The sequence below is a fragment of the Cryptomeria japonica genome, chromosome 5, assembly GCF_030272615.1.
Source record: "Cryptomeria japonica chromosome 5, Sugi_1.0, whole genome shotgun sequence".
Lineage (NCBI taxonomy): Eukaryota > Viridiplantae > Streptophyta > Pinopsida > Cupressales > Cupressaceae > Cryptomeria > Cryptomeria japonica.
In genome coordinates this window covers 197,344,683-197,367,510 of record NC_081409.1, presented here as the reverse complement: position 1 = coordinate 197,367,510, position 22,828 = coordinate 197,344,683, and the positions used below count along the sequence as shown (strand labels likewise).

General features: G+C 41.1%; 1 protein-coding gene across 2 annotated transcripts in view; it reads right to left on the bottom strand.

The window, feature by feature from the left end:
- Positions 1–963: 963 nt before the first annotated feature.
- The window catches only part of LOC131027971 (uncharacterized), a 149,038-nt gene continuing 127,173 nt past the window's right edge, over positions 964–22,828 (bottom strand). For both annotated transcript variants that reach the window (XM_057958065.2, XM_057958064.2), the window contains 2 exons: positions 1,609–1,722; positions 964–1,308 (listed from right to left, as the gene is read on the bottom strand). In XM_057958065.2, the coding sequence (XP_057814048.2) occupies positions 1,165–1,308; positions 1,609–1,722 (258 nt within the window). In that variant the 3' untranslated portion in view covers positions 964–1,164. The remainder of the gene's footprint in view (positions 1,309–1,608; positions 1,723–22,828) is intronic.

Genomic DNA, 22,828 nt, shown 5'->3' with positions numbered 1-22,828 from the left:
TGCTTATACTGTCGCACAGATTCCCCTTAGGTAGTGTCTTCCAGCATTAAAGCAACTATGAGCTTCTTTTTCAAAAATAAAAAATATCACGATTGGAACTTGACTTATCCCATGACAAGTTTGTTCATTTATTGTTGCGTGTACCAGCTATTTTAGGCTGATTTGCAGATTCAACTGGTGATAGTTTCCCATATAAAAAACTCGTCAATTAAAATCATACTTAAGGTCAAAAGATAATATAGACCTTTATACTTCATTCAGCAACTTTATATTTACAAGAAAATATAAGATTTGTTTAGATACCAACGTAAATTAGAGTTTTTCACATGTTAAACAGTTTCACCAGTGTGCAACCTAAATATCTCTGAAATCCTTTCAATTTGATCAGTTCATTTTTCTGTACAATGTGCGCAATCAACATTTTTTATTATGTGAGGAAGCTTATGAGTGTTTAGTAAGAATTTCTGTGTGAATCTTGTAAATTTGTAATGAACAAATAAGGAAATATTGTGTTAGCTTTACATGTAAGTTTCCAGCACAACCATGATACTACATTTTAGACTATACAGAGTGGACAAGAATAATCATAAGACACAGGAAATGTCTGTTGCGTGAGGAAGGCACCAGTATATAAAATAATGTAAATACCTCAAATACATGGATATACAAGGATCCCTATAAATAGGGATCAGCTATGGTCGTTGCACTGACTACTAAATCAATATATTTGGTTTTCCCCTTACTTTCATTTGCTTTAATAAGTGTATTGAGTTACAGGGTTTGAGTAAACTGATTCATGAACCCAATAGAATGTGGTTTATCTAATAATCAGTCAAGATCACATTCAATTAAATATGATAAAAGGTTCACTTTAATCAACAATTTATATGCATTAAAATCCCAGAGTTGTTTGAGGTATTAGATTTACAACATACAGATCAGTAACAAACACACTCACAAGACTGAAAGCAAAATATTGAGTGCATTAGGAAGGATATGCCAAACAGAATGTTGTATATATTTCTCTCACATACACGAATATATAAATCCCTCAAAATAGGGAAAAACGGGTAGATGTAGCAGATGTACACACTACCACTTTATGTTATGATTAATACAAGTGAGTAGATTTAAGAGCTTAAATTGCTCCTCCAATGTGTTACATTAAAAAAACTTTGTTACCTTTATGAATTTCTCAGCAAAACCTACCAAAAGGTTTCCTTGATGGAACAGTAATGATGTTACTATAGAATTGCAATTGATGACTTTGGGAGTAAACTCCTCTGCGATATTGTTTAAATTGAAGGCCTGCAAGACAATTTAAATCAGGAGTTTACATCAGGAGTTCCAACAATCATATACGGAAGAAAATTTTGAACTCAAACAATATAAAACAATAATGGTATCGCTAATTCCCTTTAAAAAGCTTCTAAACTACTGCTAGCAGCTGTACAATGAGTCTAGACAGTCTACATAACAATATGCTAAGTCTATTTTATGGTATCTTGAAAACCTGCAACTCTTTCACTTTTAAAATAATGTTCCATTTGTTTTGAATTAAAGCCACAAGTAAATAGAGTTAAAAATCATTTGAAAATAAGTGTGCACCTTAATAGTCTTGTCCCAACCACCAATGAAGACCCAATCATCTTTACAATCTAGAGCCAAAATAGCACTGTCATGAACTTGCAACGACTTCCAATGGATATCATCCTTCCACATCTGTCATAATACAAATAAATTGAACTCAAAAATTCCTGTATTGAGAATGCAACTACATTCCTTCTTTAATATAAAGATGCTTAACTCACAACAACAACAAACTAGCTTGTTTTCAAGGCAGAAACCTGTCTCCTGATACAGTTTAGTTTTGTGAAGTTTCTTTGAGCTCAAAGACTATGGAAATTCAAAATGGTCAGCAAAAAAGACTTTGATTGTTGAATACAGTTTTGTATCCAATGTTTGCATCTTGGCACTTCTCAAAGTTTAATATTTGTATTGATAAGATGCCAAAGGTGAGATTCATTAGGAGATATCCTTATTTCTTGACTGCTTTCATCCTCAACTCAAACAAAGTAAACTTAAGCTCAATTTCACTTTTTCAGTGCAAAGTGCAATACTTGAAAAATTGCTTGAACATGTGCCCAAAAGGTTTGGGGAAATAGGTGGAGAATTATGTCAAAATGTTGTCATTGATGTCAATATGAATCCTATGCAAAGACACTTGTGATCTGATAAACATTGAGATCAAGACACCTGTGCAGATCTGATAATCATTTGGTACAAGTCTTCTGTTGGAGCAGATCAAACAAGACATATCTTGAAGCAGATCAAATGGAGCAGATTGAATGGCATGGGGCAGATCAAATGGAGCAAATCAAACAAGATAAAATCATAATCATTAGTGCCCGATTTGATAAAATGATAAATCTTGTGTTTGATAAATTAGTGCCATGATTTGATATGGATAATCAAATCAGTTAAGGAAGCAACGATTTGACAATATGAATCAGATCCGTTGAATGAAACACCACGTATTCACTAAGGCACAAATTCATAAGCCACGGTTGAAAAGCCACTATTGATAATGCATTTCGATTAGAGGTGTGATCGAATAGAGATTAATATTCTTAGGTAAAAATAATAACAAGGAAAAGTCACAACCGGTTATTATAAGAAGACACAAATCTTCTTGAATGGACATGTAAAAGATATATAAAGAAATTACAATTAGTTTGAGGTTGGTTGGTGTGTGAAAGAAAATTAATCTGATAAAATCTTTTACACCGGATTTAAAAAGAAGGAGAATATTTGAATGTTGTCTCAAAATTAAGAAAAAGGCATTAAGGAGACTTCTTGCAGATTACAAGAGGATGGAATGTTCAGTCTATAACAAAAATAGATAGAAATTTGGAGCAGAGTTAAAGAAAAAATTGTGGATATATTGTGGAAGATTTATTCTGTATATCACAGCGGTTTGGAGAGTTAATGTATAGCAGAATTTTGTATTGAGGTTGGTGCCTCTACCAATTGTAAAAATAAATCTTATACAAAATAATATATTTAGAATTTCTAGATCTACATTGTGTTCCTGTATTCTTTGGAATCATATTGTTGATAAAATTGCTGAAAAACATGTTATATTGATTCACCCCCACCCTGCCCACCCTCTCTCAATATAACTGTGGGACCAACAAATTATTCATTTTACACAGAAAGTTCAGTTTCCACTTCCACAAGGTCTTAAGCATCTTGTAGTAGCCATGGAGACATGTAGAGATAGGAGTCAAACTTCAGTGCATGTACCTAAGCCCATTCTTTTGTGTCCCCATGGGACCACCTTGTGGTGGGGGTCAAATGTAACCATGTTAAGGAACCAGTCTCATGTTGGAAGAATGAACGCATAGAGTTTGAGAGAATTTGATGGCCCACACTTCAATGTGTGGCTTTTACTTATTATTGAATGGGAAAGATGTAAGGTGGTTGTAACTTAGTTATAAGTTACTTTATAAAGACAATTAATGTGGTGTTATTACATCATTAACATAAGCAATAAATCCATGTACAAATTGTAGTCTAACATTATGTTTAACAATATATTATATGTAATATCCCTTAATGACTAAACCAAAGGCAACTCCAATTTTGTCCTGAAATTTGATAAAGATAATAGCACCAAGAGTTCCAGTCATTAGATTAGCAAACTATTATTGAGAAGTGACATTAGTTATGTTTATAAAGTAACCTACAATTAAAACACCACCACTTTGTATCTTTCCCATTCAATATTAAATGGAAGCCACACTCATTGAAATGTGTGGGATCCAATTCTCTCGAACTTCATGCATTTATTCTTCCAGTAGACGTAAGCAAAAGGTGTAGACCCTCTCCACAAATCTCGGCAAATTTCTAGGCAAGGCTTAGCCAAATGATATTGTCCTTAATTTGGGTATGATGCACATGAGGGTGTGGGAATTTGGTTGAGAAAATGCACATTGTTAGGACACACATTGCCTATAGCATAGTTTTAAGACTCGTGGACTCAATACAGACTCGCGAGTCCAGTGGCGCCACGAGTTGACTCGCCAAGGACTCGTGAGGCAAGTCCTGGCGAGTCTTTCTCGCGAGTCTTTTGCAGAGACTCGCGCGACCCAGATTTCATGCCCAACAAGCATAAAAAGTCACTTTTTAAAATTTTTACCCCTCATTTGGCATTCTTACTTGGTGATAACAGGTTTATAGGGTTTGAAGGAGGAGAGGAAAGAAGATTAAATCAGCAAAAGAGATCTAGGTAAGGATTTTTCCTCTTTTTTTTTTTTTATTTCCATGTTTTGAAAATCAAAAAAATCTTGAAAAACAAGGGGATATGTTGCCAAAAAAATTTCTATTTCCTTTCCTAAGTTATTTCCATATATTTTTTTCTTGTTTTTTCTTGTTATTTTTTCCAAATGATTCATTGTCATTTTGTTTGTTGATTTTCCATAAAACCCTGCTGATTTTTTTATTTTTTCATGTTAAATCAGCGCTGGCAAGTTCAACTCCAAGGGCAACCCCAAGGTCGGGAAGACAAAGAGATAAAGCATGGAAATATGGGATTCCAGGAAGCAAAAAGGGGGAGGTCACTTGCATCGAATGTACGAAATGGATGATTGGTGGAATCAATAGATTGAAATACCACCTTGCACAAATACCTGGATATGGTGTGGATATATGCCCCAAAACAACTCCTGAGATTATTAGAGAGATGAAGGCCCTTCTTGTTGAGCATGATATGCAAAAGGAAGAAAGGCAAAAAGCAAAAGAAGCCATGGCAGCTGCAATGAATCCCACATTGTCCACTTCGGGTCCCATTGGTCACACTCGTGGTTGTTAGTCACTTTCATCTTTTGGTGACAATGAGGATGAGGCTAGTGGCACTCTTGTTAGATCAGACCCTAATTTTTTTGTACCACGCAATGTTCCAAGTGCACAACCTTTACTTGAAGGTACAGGATGGAGTAGAGAGAAGCATGAACAAGCAAAGATAGCAGCATCAAACTTTTGGTTTTACAATAATATACCTTTCAATGCAGCAAACAATGCGTATTGGGAAGGTTTGGTTAATGCATTTACGATTGCGGGTAAGGGGTTTAAGGCCCCAATAGGTCATGACTTCAGTGGGCCATTGCTAGAGAAAGCTGTAAAAAAACACAAGTTGTGGTTGATGATCAGAAAAGGTATTGGAAGAGAAAAGGATGCAACACTTTATCTGATGGATGGACAGATGGACGGAATAGGAATCTTCTCAACTTCTTGGTGGCTTCAAATTGTGCAATGGTATTCCTAAAGTCTATTGATGCCTCAAATGAAATAAAAAATGTAGAGACTTTGTGTAATCTATTGGATGGGGTGGTTCAGGAAGTTGGAGTTGAGAATGTTATCAAGGACAACACAACTGCATATGTATCTGCAAGTTGCTTATGGAGAGGCATCCTACGATTACATGGAGACCTTGTGCTTCACATTGCTTGGACTTGATACTAGAGGACATTGGGAAGATTGGATGGGTGAAAAAGGTGGTTGAAGATGCAAGAAGTGTAACCAAATTCATCTACAACCATACTTGGGTGCTTGCTTTGATTAGAAAACACACAAATGGCAAGGACCTTGTGCGACCTGGAGTGACACGATTTGCTAGCCACTTCATCACTTTGCAGAGAATTCTTAGTGCCATTCCTCATCTTAAGTAGATGTTTGTGTTTGATGCTTGGTTGGGGTTTGCATACTCCAAAAGACCTGAAGCAAAGAAGATTGTGAGCATTGTTTTTTATGTAAGGTTCAGCAAAAGTGGAGAGAAGTTGACTGCGGTAAGTAATAAACACAAAAGTAAACTTTATACAATCTTGTCTATTTGCTGATTTTATTTTTTAGGGGTTAATTTTGTACTAATTTAAAATTTGTTTTCATTTTTTTAGGTGACAGAACCTTTGGTAAGGGTTCTTCGTATGGTGGATGGAGAGGTCATGCCAATGGTTTTCATTTATGAGGCCATGGATAGGGCCAAAGATGCCATTTCACATTACTATCATGGAAATACAAAAAAATGTGAAATCCTTTGGTGCATCATTGATCGTAGGTGGACAAACCAACTCCACCAATCGACACATGCCTTCGCCTACTTCGTTAACTCGAAATTCTACTTCTCTGATTCATTTAGGGTTGATGAGGAGGTCATGGCAGGTGTTATTGCATACATTGATAAGATGGCACCTGATCCTGAGTTGAGAGACAAGGTTCTTGATGAGTTGGAGGTGAGATTTGACATTTGCAATTGCTCTATCTTTATTTATGAATTTGGAAATGTTCATTATTGAATTTGAGTTTGACACTTTGACTATCTATTTATGAATTTGGAAATGTTCACTCTTCAGGATCTACAAGAGTGCAAAGGGGAGACTCTTCTCATCACAACTAGCAATTGATATGAGAGGAAAACAACAACCAGGTAAAAAACTTGGTAACTTAGTTCAATACTGCAAGAAAAAAACTACAAACTTGATTGTTACATTCTCAATTCTAATATTTCTAAATGTTTTTTGTAGATTTATGGTGGGAGAATTATGGTGCTGTGTAATGTCCCCTTCTCCGTAGTGATTAGTTCAGTTGGCCGTTAGCCTATTTTGAAGGTCCGTAGGCTAGTTGGGAGCAGAAATTAGGGTTTCCTATTTTCTAGGAGGATTCTTTGGTGTTTTCAGGGGTGTATGTGGTAGTTTGATAGTTTGGATTATGGATTCCTTCTGGGTTTTCAGAGAGCTTCAGGATAGTTCGACATGCATCTGCATCGGGTGACTTTTTCTGAACTTACTATTTTTAGTAAGTGCGTCGGCTGCTTAGAATGTGGTTAAAATCACTTTGGAAACACTTACTATTTTTAGCAGTTCTATTTTTAGCAAGATGTCAGCAGGCCTGTTCAGATGGCTATTTCTGGCAGGTCAGTTTGAGCAGCTGGTCTTCCAGCATTTTGGTGCTATTCTTGGCAAGGGTTCTTCAACTCAGTTTAGTGACTATTTCTGGCAAGGCAATTCTCTCAGCTTGTTTCCCCATATCCTTGGAGCTTGTTTTGACAGGTTCAGTATTTGATGAAAAAATGGTGTTTTAAATTAAATTATAACTTAAGGCAAAGGTTGAACGATTTATTTTAAGGGATTGCTTAAGTTATATTGATATTTAAGTCATTTCCTTAATTATATGTGGGCAAATTTATGGTTGAGGAAAATATTTTATAAGTGAATTATTGTTAAGGCAAGATGGACACCTTAGTAGGAAAAATAAGACAATTTTATGATATAATTCACTTCATTCTTGAAACGCCATAATACACTTTATCAATGTACTTTTTATAAAGTGTATTTGCCACCAAGTAATGGGCGATTTTGGAGAAATGAAAAGAAATGCAAATTAAGGAAATTGGAATGTGGTTGTTTAATCCCATATTGGAGGGAAAAGAAGTTCGACTTGAGGAGGAAGTTATAAATATGTGCCTTGGCCTTCATTTGGGACTATCCAAGAACAATTTTATAACAAAATGCTGCTGAAATGTAGACTGAAAGCTTCGGGGAACGCTTACCTCCTAGCCATCGCTTGATTTCTTGCTTGCAATACAACAACTAGTTGAGCCAGAGACTTCTCTTCATTTAGAGGAGTAGATTGAAGATAATGTTGCGGATTTATGTATTAGATTTCTGATTTTTGAGAGTGCTCGTGTGTTTCCAAGTTGTTGTTTTCCAGTATAGCTTAAGTGTGTTTTCGTTCGTAGTTCCCAGTGTGTGCATCAGATCATTCTAGGTATTTGCTCATTCATCTCCTATGTCATGAGCGATTCATCTTGTAAGTTTTCGTTGGTTTTCTTGGAGTATTGAATTTTATTATGCAAGTCGAAGTTTTCTGCTATAAACGCCTTATGTTGGGAGTGCTTTGAGTTGCATGCCATGGGTTTGGGCATTGTTAGTTAATGTCTTCCATTTCCATCCTAATCGCCATCATTATATCTCTCATTTGCATCTGTTTGGAGGTGATTTTGTCAAGTGTGGAAAGAGTTATGAGTAAATTAGTGAGTTCTTAGCTTGCTGGTCTGTGTGTTTACAGCGTGTTGAGAGTATATTAGATTTAGAGATTTTCTGTTTTGGAGTGTCTTCTTCTGTGGAGTTGGTCATAGGGTGTGTGGGTTCTTCAATGTGGAGAGAAAATGATCTTGGTAATTGTTTGCAGTTGTTGGTTCTTCATTCTTATCTTCTATGATTCATATTGTAATGTTGGTAGTAGTACTAATAGCAATTTCTATTGATCTCTCCTAGACCCACTGCATAAGTGGAAGAGGCTGGCCTTGCCACCTAGTTTGGACAATGATTCCAGTAATAGATTGACACAAAAGCGGCTTAATGATCTTGTCTTCGTTCGGTACAACCTTCGCCTCCGAGTTAGAAAGGTGGAGGGTGTTTCACATGAGGCCATTGACTTGGACGAAATTGATCCATATGGTGATTGGACCGTGAATGAACAAAATGATAGTGATGATGTCCTCCTTACCGAAGAACTTGCAGAAATAGAGAGAGGAGCAGCACAAGAAGCAGAAGGAGAAAGATTGGATGAAGATGAGGACGAAGATGAGAATGAAGATGAGGACTTTGATTTTGAAGAAGAATCATCTCACCATTTAGATACCACAACACCCACTACTACTAGCTAAAGGCCTGGAAAATTGAGCTATATTAGGAGAAATACAAAGAGGAAGATGTAGTCTTCTCTTTAGTTTGTTCATTGTTGTTTTTCACATTTGGAGTTGGACATATCATTATATGTAATTTTGTAAACATTTATAAACTTATGCTGCTATCATACATTTTAGAGTTGAACTTGAAACTATGAGTATGAATGATGAAATTTCAAATATTGAGTGTTTGTAGATCATATGACATGTGTAATGTTTCAATTATGGCTCTTATGTTTTCTAAATGCATTAATTTGTTTATGTTTTTTTTGTAAAACTACGTTTTTTTTTTGCCGAGTCTTTCGCGAGTCTTTCACGAGTCCGAGTCCAAGTCCAAGTTTTTGGTTTGCCGAGTCCGTGGCGAGTCCGAGTATTAAAAGTTTGGCCTATACCATTATTTCAATGAGGAAAATCACCAAAGCAAGGAAAGGTGTGACAACCATTGTGTACAAGGGATACGAGGATGTTCTATGAACTATTTTCAATTTCTTGATAATTTTGTACCAAGTATACAAGAGGCTTGGAATCATGGTGAGACTGTCATGTCCCCTCCTTGATTATTATATATAACCTAAACGAAGCAATTATTATTAATTAAATAATTACCAACGAATGATTATTTGAAATTTATTTATTTATTAAATATTATTATTTGATTAATATTTATTACTAATAATATTCTTGAAACATTCAAATAAAAATAAAATAATATTATATTATAAACATAATTTACATATTCTTAATTGTAAACACAATTTATATATTTAAAATAATAAATATATAATTTATAATCTACGGTGATTTCGTTGGTAATTATGACCAAGTGATCTATTTGAATATGGTAACATTCAAGGCAACAAATTTAAGACAAACAAAAGAGATAAGAAAGGATAATAAACTGCAGAGAAACAGCGATTCAAAATAAACACAGCAGATCTATTATGACAGCGACCATTCCAGGGAGGACAAGTGAAATGCTAAACGAATCATTTAGAGAATACAAAAAGATCGAATATATCTATAACAAATCGATAATTACAAGCTGACTAACCAATCATAAATAAGACTACGATTTGGGATAGTTAATGTCAAATGATAAACAAACGGATTGCTATAGAAAGATGTGAATGGAAAGGTACAATTAAGAAAAGACGTAACTATTAAGAGACAGCCATTTCCCATCGTACATAATGAAGATCAAACTCATTCTATCAGAAGGGGGGGGATATCCATGAGACAGATATAAGTTTAAACTATAGAAGACAAATATAAATTATCACCATCGATCAGATCAGGTCAGAACTGTTATTTAGTTACAGGCAGTAACATCCTTGTTCTGGGTGGTATGCATGGGGATGTGCTTAATATATGAAGTCTGATGATGTTTTTATGCAGATTTAATAGTAATATTAGTATAAAGTGCAATACGTATGACAGTCATCCTTAATTCCATAAGCAGTGGCAGACCACTTCAGATCCGTCTGCCCTCACAGCCACTAATATAATTAATGCTTTTAGGCAGTGGTGGTACAAATAATTTATAATTAGAAAATACATAAATATTTGATAATATAATTTAATTCATTTATTTATTTATATTCAAATCAGAAAAGAATAATAGATTTATATATGATAATAATGTTAGCAAGATTTCTATATATATATATATAGATAGAGAGAGAGAGAGAGAGAGAGAGAGAGAGAGAGAGAGAGATTATATGAATACACAGAGAGAATAGTTAGTAATCCATTTTTGAAGATTATAAGTAGATAGTACTTAACCAGATTTACAGTGATATAAAATGAATCAAATATAAATAAATAAATTCATCAAAGAACATGATTACCAATTAATTTAAATATATCAAATAAGATTTAATCAATTATACAAATCAGAGGTTCATAAATAAATAATTGATTATTCTTGAAACATAAACAGAATGTCTTAAAACTGTCCTAAACCATAATCAGTTCCGTATTTTCTATTCCCCAAAGGAGATGGTTGCTGCTAGGGAAGGGCAGAGTAAAACCACTTCAATAGAAAGCCCCAAGGGTGAAAGGATTCCTCCTGAAATCTGGGCTGCAGGCTCCAAGGGTGAATGGACCGAGTTCCGGTAATCTGGGCTACATTAAGGAGGTGGTGTCAAATGCCCTAGGCAACCAAGCCCTCTCCTGGGAATAGGGTCAGATTGGTTTGGGTTTAGCCATGGTTTTAATGGCATCATAAGTTATATTACAGACAATTAGTTAGTTATGCTCAGTTAATCATGATAGAAGGTAGTAACATAGATGTTGCTCTTGGGAATTGACAGTGTCTAAATAGGGGACATTACAAAGACTTTTTATTGTAACACATTGCTGAACTTGCTTGTCCTTAACTACTACGAAACACCTCTCAAAGAGAATATGGAGCCAACCATGAAACTGCTTGTTCATCAAATTTTCATTCTGATGCTCCCTACAATGAACAATCACAATGGTGCAACTCACAAGGTAGTCACGGTCCAATGAGTGTACACCTTGATGCTCCACATCCCAAATCAATGGGCATCACTCAATGGTAGGTACCCTAGCATAACTTTCCAAGTGTAAAGGCACCGCACCTACTTAATTTTTCTAGAAGCCACATGACAAAGAGAATAAGCCTCTCCCATACTTACTCACCAAGGAGGTTGTTGAATCTAAGTGTGCATGGCCCTCCCCTCACAAACAATCTAACATATACATACCTCAACTTGCTACCCATTAGGCGGGTCATTGAGCTAAAAGACGCCCTTGTTGCTAAAAACCATTCTCCTATTCAACATGAACTCAATGGCATTAATTTGGATACACCATTTTCAAGGCTAAGCATCACATAGGGATTGTACCAAGAAGCCAGAGAGAGTAGTGAACTACAATAAGGAGTGTAGAGAACAAGTTGCAAGAGCACCAACAAGCCTTGATGGCACAATATTCATAGAGTTTTGATAGCATTATCATGCTACCAGAGGTTTCAAAGATCAATCACGAGGCTAGGATCAAGCACCCAATAGGACAAGAGCTCTCTATTGCATGGAAATAAAAGATACCTCCTAGGATAGTCATGCTATAGCCTACAATTGAGTGCACAATTAAAAAAAATGAAATATGTTGAGTGACTAGGCGATGAGGCAATGCAAACTGTAGATGTAAAGGAGCAAGACCCATTTGTGACCACTTTCCTCAAAACACTTTTTGAAAGAGGCATTCCACATACCTTTGGAATAGTACATGGGGTCCTTGACCTTGAATAACTATCTAGAGATGACTCAACCATTGTATTGGTACCTAATGTGTTGCCCGATGTAGATTTGGGAGGCTTATTGTTATCTAGTCTGCTCAAGCATCTTAACATTTCTAGGGATGCTACAAAACACAACATTAAAGACCACATGAAGTTGATGGCTGAAAGGGTTGCTTGATGGGCCAAACTGCAACAAACACAATTTGCTAAAAGGGATACCTAGCTGGCAAAATTGCAATGCCAACTTGATCAAAAAATGCCCACCTTGTTGTGATGCAATAGTAAATTAGATTTTGAGGCTAAGAAGGGTAGATTCACAAAACAAGTTGGTAATGCATGCATTCAACTAGTGACCCTCCACCAAAGAATCTTTGTAGCATGACCCAATTAAATGCTCATTTTTGTTACCCCGCCATGGCTATTGTCCCATTGTGCAAGTGAATGGAGGATTTATGTGCCTTGGTCAAACTATCACTTCAACCTACATCAAGCTTTAAAGAACTCACACAACAAAACAGTCAAAATACAGAAGTAGAGGAAAATGAAAGAATAAGTGTGTTGAGAATATGGAGAAGCACAAGAAAAAGTGCTAGAGGCCAAGAGGGCAATTGTGCAAGAATTAATTAATCACATCCAAGCCACAATGACTCAAGCTTAAGAAAGGGACACTTAGTAGTTGCCTACAAGCTTTGTCATGCTTCTCTTCAACGTCACACATGGCTTCCTTCCATCCTAAAAGAAAAGAATGTGAAAATTGAAGAACTAGAAAGTCATCTTGGTGATGAAAGCTTAATTGATGAACAAGTATATATGCTAGATTCACAGGTTCAAAAACTAGTGGCTGTGTGATGTTTCGGACCTGTACGGTGTAGATCAACCGTATGGTGGAAGGGGACACTCGTGCGGTGACTGGGTGGACATATGGTAGGAGAGGAAGACCGTACGGTAGGGGATGGAGAGCACGGTGTACGGTGTAAATGCCGTACGGTGGAGTGAGAGGAGGCGTACAGTATAATAGCTGTACGGTGATGTCAAGCGGCTGTACGGTGGAGCCCAAAAGGGTCATACAGTGGTGAGAAGGGTGTATGGTGTGGCCACAGGAGGCCGTACGGTGGTGAGGGAGGTGTACGGTGGGACCAAATAAGGCTGTACGGTGGTGAGAAGGGGAGGGGTGGTAGTACGGTGTGTGGCTGTGAAGATACATAGGTACGGTGAACTTCAGCGGTTGTGTGGTGACCTTCCGAAGTAATGGATTCTGAATATTAGGAGTCCTCCTTATGCATGTAAACCAGATTAATAGAGACACAAAGAAAGTAAACAATGATAAAATTCAAGATTTGCCAGATCTGGAACGGGTACAATGACAGAATAGGGTGAGAGGTGAACCTCACCGAAACTGCAAATACCAAATAGGGAGGGTCTTTCACCTCCGAAATGGCGGATAATGGAACTCCAACAGGAATTCGCACAATACAGAAAAGATACCAAGAATTCGCATACCCACAACAATAACTAACATGGCCATATATATGGGCTCTGGGAAACTTCCTGAAGGGTTACAAACGGGCCGACACAACCAACCAAAACTTGTCAAATCTAATTAAATAAAAGGGCCTGAAAGATTTGTTATTAAATTTGGGGCCTTACAACGAAATAATTAGATTTATTATTTAATTATATTGGGGACATCACAGTCCTCTCGGGCCAAAAATTGCTTGCCCTCAAGCAATTGCAGACTTGGGTGTTCAAAAATTCGCTCGCCTTCCCAGGTGGCATCCTTGATGGGTAGATTCTTCCAGTGTATAAGGAACTCTTTGATTGTGCGTGTTCTCAACCTCTTTTCTCTAACATCGATGATCTCTGCTGGCTCCAGAATTAGTTTCCCTTCTTCGTCGATGGGTGGCAGATCCCTGGACACTGTGGCGTGCTGCCCGATAGCCTTATTCAAACATGATATGTGAAAAACATTGTGAATCCGACTCCCCTCAGGAAGCTCCAATTCGTAGGCGACTTCACCCACTCTCCGAACCACCCTGTAGGGTCCATAGAAGCGCGGCTTCAGCTTCTCCTTACCACTTGTCTTCAAGGAGGATTGTCTGTATGGTTTAAGTCGGAGGTAAACCAGATCACCAACCTCAAAATTCCGCTCAATCCGGTGTCGGTCAGCATACATCTTTTGCTGGTTCTGAGCCCTCTGTAGGTTGTCTTTGAGAGAAGTCAAGATGTTAAAACTCTCCTGAAGCCAATCTTTGGCCATCGGTGCACGACTGTCGCCCAATGCCAGGTCAACAAATGAAGACGGTTCATAACCATACAGTGCTTTGAAAGGTGGCATGCCTATCGACATGTGATAAGTGGTGTTGTAACAGTGTTCACCCAAATGTAACCAACGAACCCAAGCCTTTTGTTGTGCTGAAACGTAGTTCCTGAGATAACCCTCCAGCCATTTGTTCACAATCTCGGTCTGTCCATCTGTTTGCGGATGGTAGCTCGTGCTGGGCGACAACTCGGTTCCGGCCAACCAAAATAACTCCATCCAGAAGGTACTCAGAAAACGACTATCCCTGTCACTGACTATGTTTCGTGGTAAACCATGTAGGCAAAACACCTCATGGAAGAACAACTCGGCTACTTGGACTGCTCGATATCCTATGGGGATGACAAAAAAATGTGCATACTTGGTCAATCAGTCAACTATGACAAAAATGCAATCCTTTCCTTGCACTCTGGGTAGTCCCGTAATGAAATCCATCGAGATGCTATCCCATTTCTGGTCGGGAATTGGTAGTGGTTGCAGTAGTCCGACGGGTAGGTTATGCTCAAATTTGTTCTACTGACAGGTGGAGCATTCCCGTACATACTGCAGGACGTCGTCCTTAAGCCCCTTCCAGGAAAACCTTTCACGGATCTGTCTGTAGGTTTTCAAGTATCCCAGGTGTCCAGCCAAGGGAGAGTCGTGCAATTCCTTCAGAACCTTTTCCTTCATTTTTGATTCGAGTACAAGATAAATTATGTCCTTGTAATAAATGATGTCGTCAACCACCTTGTATCGGTCATCCTGCACTTGACCATCCATCAGTTCGTAGGCAAAAGTGTTCTTAGAGTATTCAACCAACAGGTATTCCTTCCAGTCCGCCAAAATCTGAGATAAAGAACATATGGCAGGCCTTCTTGACAGGGCATCGGCGACCACGTTATTCTTTCCCTTCACATATTCAATGTCGAAATCAAATGCCTGGACTTTGCTCACCCATTTTTGTTGTCGTTCATTCAGATCCCTTTGCTCCAAGAAGTATCGCAAGCTGTTGTGGTCCGTTCGCACAACAAACTTTGCTCCGATGAGGTATTGTTGAAACTTCGTCAGTGTGTGCATGATGGTGGGAATCTCCTTGTCGTAGATGGAATATAACCGCTCAACTCTCGAGAGCTTCCAGCTCTCGAATGCAATGGGGTGACGGTCTTGCGTCAACACCACTCCAATGCCTTCACCCGAGGCATCACACTCGAGGATGAAAGGGCGAGTGAAGTTTGGTAGTGCCAGAACCAGACACGTACTCATAACTTCTTTTAATTTGTTGAAGGTCTGTTGCGCCTGCGCATCCCAATGGAAGGATCCTTTCTTTGTCAGATCTGTCAGTGGTGCCCCAAGCTGTGAAAATCCTTTCACAAACCTTCTATAATAACTGCACAAACCAAAAAATCTGCGCAGCTCCGAGAGAGTCTTGGGTGGAGGCCAATCCAAAATGGCCTGAATCTTCTCCGGGTGAACTTGTACCCCCTGGGTGCTGATGACGTGACCCAAGTACAGGACCTTGGTCATTCCAAATTCACATTTGGACCTTTTGGCATACAGTGATTATGATTCCATAATCCCCAATACTTCATCCAAATGCCCCATATGTTCCTTCCAGGTCTTGCAGTAGATGAGTATGTCATCGAAGAATACCAATAGGAACTTACACAGTTGCTTGTTGAAGATATGGTTCATGCAAGACTGAAAGGTGGCCAGAGCATTGGTTAATCCAAACGGCATGACCAAGAACTCATAGTGTCTGTAATGGCAACGAAAGGTTGTCTTTTCCACATCTTACTCCCTCATTCGGATTTGATGGTAGCCGGAACGGAGATCAATCTTGGAGAAATAGATTGTGCCATGTAGTTCGTACAATAGCTCATCGATCCTGGGAATGGGGTACCTATTTTTGATAGTCTTCTTGTTTAGTGCACGATAATCGACACATTCTGAGAGTCCCGTCCTTTTTCACCAGTACCACCGAGGACGCAAAGGGGCTAGAACTGGGCCGGATCCATCCCTTATCGAGGAGTTCCTGGAACGTTTTCTCTATCTCATCTTTGAACTTCTTCGGGTGGCGATAGGGTGTGGTGATAACGGGTTTTTCTTCCTCCTCCAACTCAATGGTGTGCTCAAACCCTCGGTGTGGGGGTATACCAGGTGGATTATCAGCGAAGACCAAACTATGCTCATCCAGAACCAACTGAAGTTCCCCATCTTGATAGTACGTCGGTTGCCCTTTCACAAGTTTTGTTGAGATCAAGCAATGTGTTGCCCAAACTACTTCATCATGTTTGAAGATGGCTTCCATCCTTTTGGCGGAAATCTCCCTCGGGCCGCCATTCGACATTCCCCTAAGAATTACCTTCCTGCCATCCACCTCGAATGAGAACTCCATCCTTTTGAAGCTCTGTGTGTACTGGTCGAGGATCTCCATCCATTGAATGCCCAATATGACTTCCGTGTCATCTAGATCCACAACAAAGAAATCATTAGTCACTGTGTAATTTCCCATGGTGATACTCAGTTGCAGAACCAGGTGAGTGCATGATAGGAGATTGCCTCCTGCCACTTTGACATCGAACCCTTCATGTTCCTTCGTACACAAGTTCCTACGGTTGACGAGTGGCAAGTTTATGAAGTTGAGCGAGGCTGCACTGTCGAGCATAACAAGAACTCGTTGCCCTTGGAGTGTACCACGTACTCTAAATACACTGCACCTTGGGGTACCCGCCAGTGTGGCAATGACTCCCCCCTCCATACCAATGTGGAGATTCTCTCTACCAAGCTGGTTTCTTCGGCTGATTCTTCCCTTGGGGTTTCACTTTCTTCATGCTCCTCTTCTTCATCGAACATCACTTCAATATAGTGAATCTTTCCTTTGCCCAAACATCGGTGTCCTGGTTCCCATGGTTCTTTGCAGGTGAAACACAGTTTCTTCCTTTTGAGTTCCTGTCTTGTGGCTTCATCTAGCAATGATCCCTTCGGATAGGGTTTATTATCCTTTTCCCTTGGAACAAAAGGTGGTTTCTTATGTGCAAAACTTCTGGAAAAGGAAGATGTTGCCATGTTAAGGGCCTTTTTTATTGCTTCCATGAGCATGCTGGGGTTGAACCCTTTCACCCAACCTTTCAGTGGTTCCATCAATCCGTCTATGAACAAGACCACCAATCTTCGCTCTGAGATGTCAGTCACCAACACAGATAGTCTCTGGAATTCTGTGACGTAACTGTCCACAAATCCCGACTGCTTTAGTTGCGCCAACTCCTTGAAATTGAGTTCTCGATCCTTCCCGTCAAATCGATCTATGAGCTTCTTTGTGAATTTGACATAGGAAATTATCTGGTCATGGCCAAAAGTGATCATTTTATGATGCCACCATTCATGCGCGACCCCTTCCAGGTGGAGTGCTGCAAACTTGATAGCTTCATCTTCAGGCATCGGGTTAAGTTGGAAGTAAGTATCTGCTTTTTGAACCCAAGCACGTGCCGAGGTCGCTCTGACCCCATCAAAGGATGACAGGTTGATCTTACCAACCTTCCTCTTGATGTCATTATTATAGTGTCCATAATGGCCCCAACTTCTGCTGCCTGAGTATTTCATCCGGAGCTCCACATAATCCTTGAAGGATATGTCCCTCTCAAGATTTGCATTCCTCCAATCTTGACTCAGCTGTGCTTGCATCTCCTGAAAGGTGGGTTCTTGCTCCCCCCGTGGTGCTTCTAATTTTTGAGGAAAAGTCGGCATCAGCGGCCGTGAATGTGAGCGTTGGACGTTTGACCTTCCCGTGACCGAATCATCGCCCTGTCCATTCTGTTCTCCATTCGTTTTTCCCAAGGCCAATTGTCGTAAGGTTTCCTCCATGATTTGTTGTCGCTGCTCTCCTCTGGTTAGGGTGTCGCTGAGCTAAGCTTGGCTTTTGGTTAGCTCCCTTAATGGTGCCATGACTTCTCTTGTAGGATCTTGTGGTTCCCCCATCGGTCGGCTAAAAGGTACCTCCTCCTGGTGTACACTTGCATCCACGACACGACAGGCTGGCAAGATCACAAGTTCTGATACCACTGTAATGTTCTGGACCTGTACGGTGCAGATCAACCGTATGGTGGAAGGGGACACCCGTGCGGTGACTGGGTGAATGTACGGTAGGAGAGGAAGATTGTACGGTAGGGTATGGAGAGCATGGTGTACGATGTAAATGTCGTACGGTGGAGTGAGGGGAGGCGTACGGTATAATAGCCGTATGGTGATGTCAAGCGGCCATATGGTGGAGCTCAAAAGGGTCATACGATGGTGAGGAGGGTGTACGGTGTGGCCACAGGAGGCCATACGGTGGTGAGGGAGGTGTACGGTGGGGCTAAATAAGGCTGTACGGTGGTGAGAAGGGGAGGGGTGGTAGTACGGTGTGTGGCTGTGAAGATACACAGGTACAGTGAACTTCAACGGTTGTGTGGTGACCTTCTAGAGTAATGGATTTTGAATATTAGGAGTCCTCCTTATACATGTAAACCAGATTAACAGAGACGCAGAGAAAGTAAACAATGATAAAATTCAAGATTTGCTAGATCCGGAATGAGTACAATGACAAAATAGGGTGAGGTGAACCTCACCGAAACTGCAAATACCAAATAGGGAGGGTCTTTCACCTCCGAAATGGCGGATAACAGAACTCCAACAGGAATTCGCACAATAGAGAAAGGATACCAAGAATCCGCATACCTACAACAATGACTATCACGACCATCTATATGGGCTCTGGGAAATTTCCCAAAGGGTTACAAACGGGCCGACACGACCAACCAAAACTTGTCAAATCTAATTAAATAAAAGGGCCCGAAAGATTTGTTATTAAATTTGGGGCCTTACAATGAAATAATTAGATTTATTATTTAATTATATCAGGGACATCACAGGGCGAGATTGAGTAGGTAATTGCTGAAGTCTCTATGCAGCTTGAAGAGTTGTCAAATGCAATATGCAAACATATCAAGGAGCTCACCAAAGCTACCTAGGACCATCCAAAAAGAGTTCACCTAATGCAAAATCAAAGAGCTTAACGTTGGAGGTTTCAAATTAGAATAGCATATCTCAAAATAGAGTTTTGGCTAGAGTTGGTCTCATAAATGCAGTTTTTGTAGGGGCAAAAATAGCACTTTGAATGCATCAAAACTTGAATATTATTATATATTCAAATTCTTGTCAAAAGATTATGAACTTCAAAAACAAATGACATATCATTTCAACTTTGTATGCAAAAGTTATGGCTTCCAAAATGACAAAAACTATTGTTGAAGTGATGATTTTGTAATCTCCTTGTTGGAAAGAGCCAAATTCCCAATCGCCTCTTAATGAAAAGCCATGATCTCACAATTGCTGGGGCAATTTTGTCCCAACTGAGCAGACAAGAGGAAGCAACAAGGAAGTGTTTTGTCTTCATATTCTTGTTGTTTGGGCATCTAGTTCGAGCCCGAAACATGATTAAATGTTCTTGCGACTTCGCAAGTTGGGAGGGAGGCCATTTGAGAGACATTTTTAATCCCTCACTTGCCATTTTCAGAGTAGATGGGCTGCGATATGCATTGCCTCAAGGTTGTATCCATTAGTTTGTTGGTGCACGGTACTAGTTGGCACATTGGTGTTCATTTTGACACTTTGCCACTTGATTTAAAATGGCATTGCAAATGTGAGGATGTTCACATATTGATTTGGCATCACAATTGGCCCACAATGGGTTGCAAGCTTGTAAAAATGCAAATATAGTGAATTTACTTGCTGGCTTTGCTCTCTCCATTGTGTTGATGCTTGAATGTAAATTGCTTGTTTATCAATTCTTGCAAGTTAAATAGATAATTTGCAAGTAGGGAGAGAATTCAGTTAGCTTCTAATAAGGCACATTAGTTGAATGTATGAAGCATGTATTTGCTCATGTGATGAGTGTTTGGCCTCTCGGGTGAATAACTTAAGACATAAAGAACATAACGCAAAATAATGTTGTAAAATCAGACAAGTGTAACAGATGTTCCATTCATAATAAGTGTCTTTTACAAGTTACATTCCGGAGTATAAAAGGGTACCGAGGGGGTGCGAGCGCCAACCGTCGCACCGCAACTTCCACCCCTCGGTTGCCAACTAACCAAAACAATTACACATAATTAACTAATGTTATGCACTAATGTTATTCCCGTGTACAAATAATGCTGCCAACATCATCCCCCCAAAAAAGAAAAGTCGTCTTCAGGCAACTTACAAAAATGGAGATAATGCAACCTATACAAGATATCGGAAAGACTAAGGAGGGGGCTGAGAAAGCGTCCCTGAAGTAGAAGTGTGAGATGGCGGTGTCTGGGCGGCCAAGCGGGAACGAAGCTCGTACACCTGCTGAGTGCGTGCAACCACATCCCGTTCCGCCACGAGGACCTTCTCGAGAGCCGTCTTCACCATGTGTGTTGCCTCCAGTAATTCCTTCTCCTTGGTATCCACTGTCGCCGTCGCGCAGGCCAACCGTGTCTGCTCGGCTGCCAGGCGAGTCTCTACCTCCGCCTTCGCTGTCCGGATCTCAACCGTCTCTGTGCGGGCCGCCTCTAGCTGTGCCAACAACTGCGCCCTCTCGGCTGCCCATGAGGCTTGCTGACTGGCCACCTCGCTCTCCAATGCTACTCGGGAAGCCTCCCTGACTGCAGACTCCTGCTGTGTGCGCCTCAATGTATAATAGGCATCCCGATAGACTTGCTCGATCTCGCGGACAATTGCCGTCACCCGACTCTCCACAACGGGCTGACGCAGCCTCCAGGCCTGGAGCATCTCTGCTGTCTCCGTAGTCGGCCACCCCTGGGACTCAAAGCAGGTAGCGAAGGCTGTCGGGCAGTCCACCCGCATAAACTGTAGGACCTGCTCTAGCTCCACCACCACCTGCTGCAATGCCTGTGTCTGGGCCGCGGCCACCACTCGCCGACCCCTCGTAACCATATCAGCCATGTCTGCGAGATAAGTCTCAACATCCTCTCCCACCTATGCCGAAGACTGGAAAATCCCTGGTGGAGCGGTCACTACTGTAGCCTGCTGCGAAGGTACTGCCTCCGCCACCGAAGGTGCACCATCTCCTGGTGCCTGCCTAGAGGCGACCTCCCCTGCCTCGTGCCCAACGGTGAGTCCATGTGCCTCTCCTGACAAGTCATCCAAGTGGACTACCTCCGCTCCCGTCTCGCGATGCGGTGAAAATACAACAGCTCCCTCCGGCTGGGCCAATGTCATCTGAAACCGCTGTGTGAGCCAGCTCTGCATAGCCTCGAGGTTAGCACGCATCTCTGTGACTGGGGGAGGGGTCGCTGTGGTCGGCTCCTCCAACAACAAAGCAGAAACAGTCACCACGACATCACCACCCACGACCTCCAACCGCACGGGAGGCTCGATAGCCTCCATCTCCGTCGGCCCCTGCTCGACCACTACCCGGTGCGGTGACTCCTCCGTCGCAGACTCTGCCATGTCCTTCGTATGTGCCGCTATGGCTGGGCCCGATGGTGCTCCCTGCTGCTCGTGCTAGAGGGGACCCAATGTAACAGGCGTATGGCTCTGCCCGAAGGCCGGAATACAAGTGCCGCCTACTCCAGATGCTGGCACAGTCGTGCCCATCGGTAACAGAGGTGGGGCAAACCGGACGCGTACAGGCTCCTCCGTTGCCTGACTGCTGTCGTCCTCCTCATCTTCCTCCTCCGAATCCTCCGTGCTACTGGACTCTCTCCCGCTGTCGGGCTCCCCTGAGGCCGAGGCCATATCCACCGCCCGTTTCCGCTTCGCGGAAGAGTGCCCAATGTCCAAGTGCCTCCAATACATTATTGGAGGCTCTCCCGCTGCCAACGGTCCCTGCGGCCGTACCTCCAACTCATCCTCTGGCACTACTTCCCGCGTGGCCTCCAGGAATAACCCTATAGCATAATGAGGCATGTAGAATGTGCGATGCTGGAGCGTCAGAAACTCATACATACGCTCTGCCAGTAACGCTGCCCAGTCATACACGATGCCATTCATGAGCCCATTCATCAGCATAATCTGAGGGAGGGCAATGTCCGACGCCCTACCCGACCCTGTCAATCTGCTCTTGATAACATCCATGATGCACCTCCAGTGGCCCTCCGCAACAAAAGTCTTGCGGATTCCCCGACTCTTCGTGGCTCTAACCACGCTGTCCAACTCCGCTGTGGTCAAATTCCTGGAGACTAGTTTAATCCACCGCTCCTTCTCCTCCTGTGTCATCTTCTTGGCCTTCAAGTCTATTTTCTTGCCCTGGCTTCCCGGAATGCCGAATACCCTCGTAAAATCCCTCGCTTTGAAGGATATAGTGACATCCCTCCGGAGGTATTCAAATGTGCTGGTGCATGTATGTCTGTCAAAGGTGTCCACCATGAAGCGTAGTGCACCCTCGTACTCCCGGATAGGGAACACAGGCATCCGGATAGCCCACTCCACCTGTGCCTTCTGGAGGTTTTGCTTTACCAGGTCATTATCGGGGGTATCCTGCCACCATTTGCGG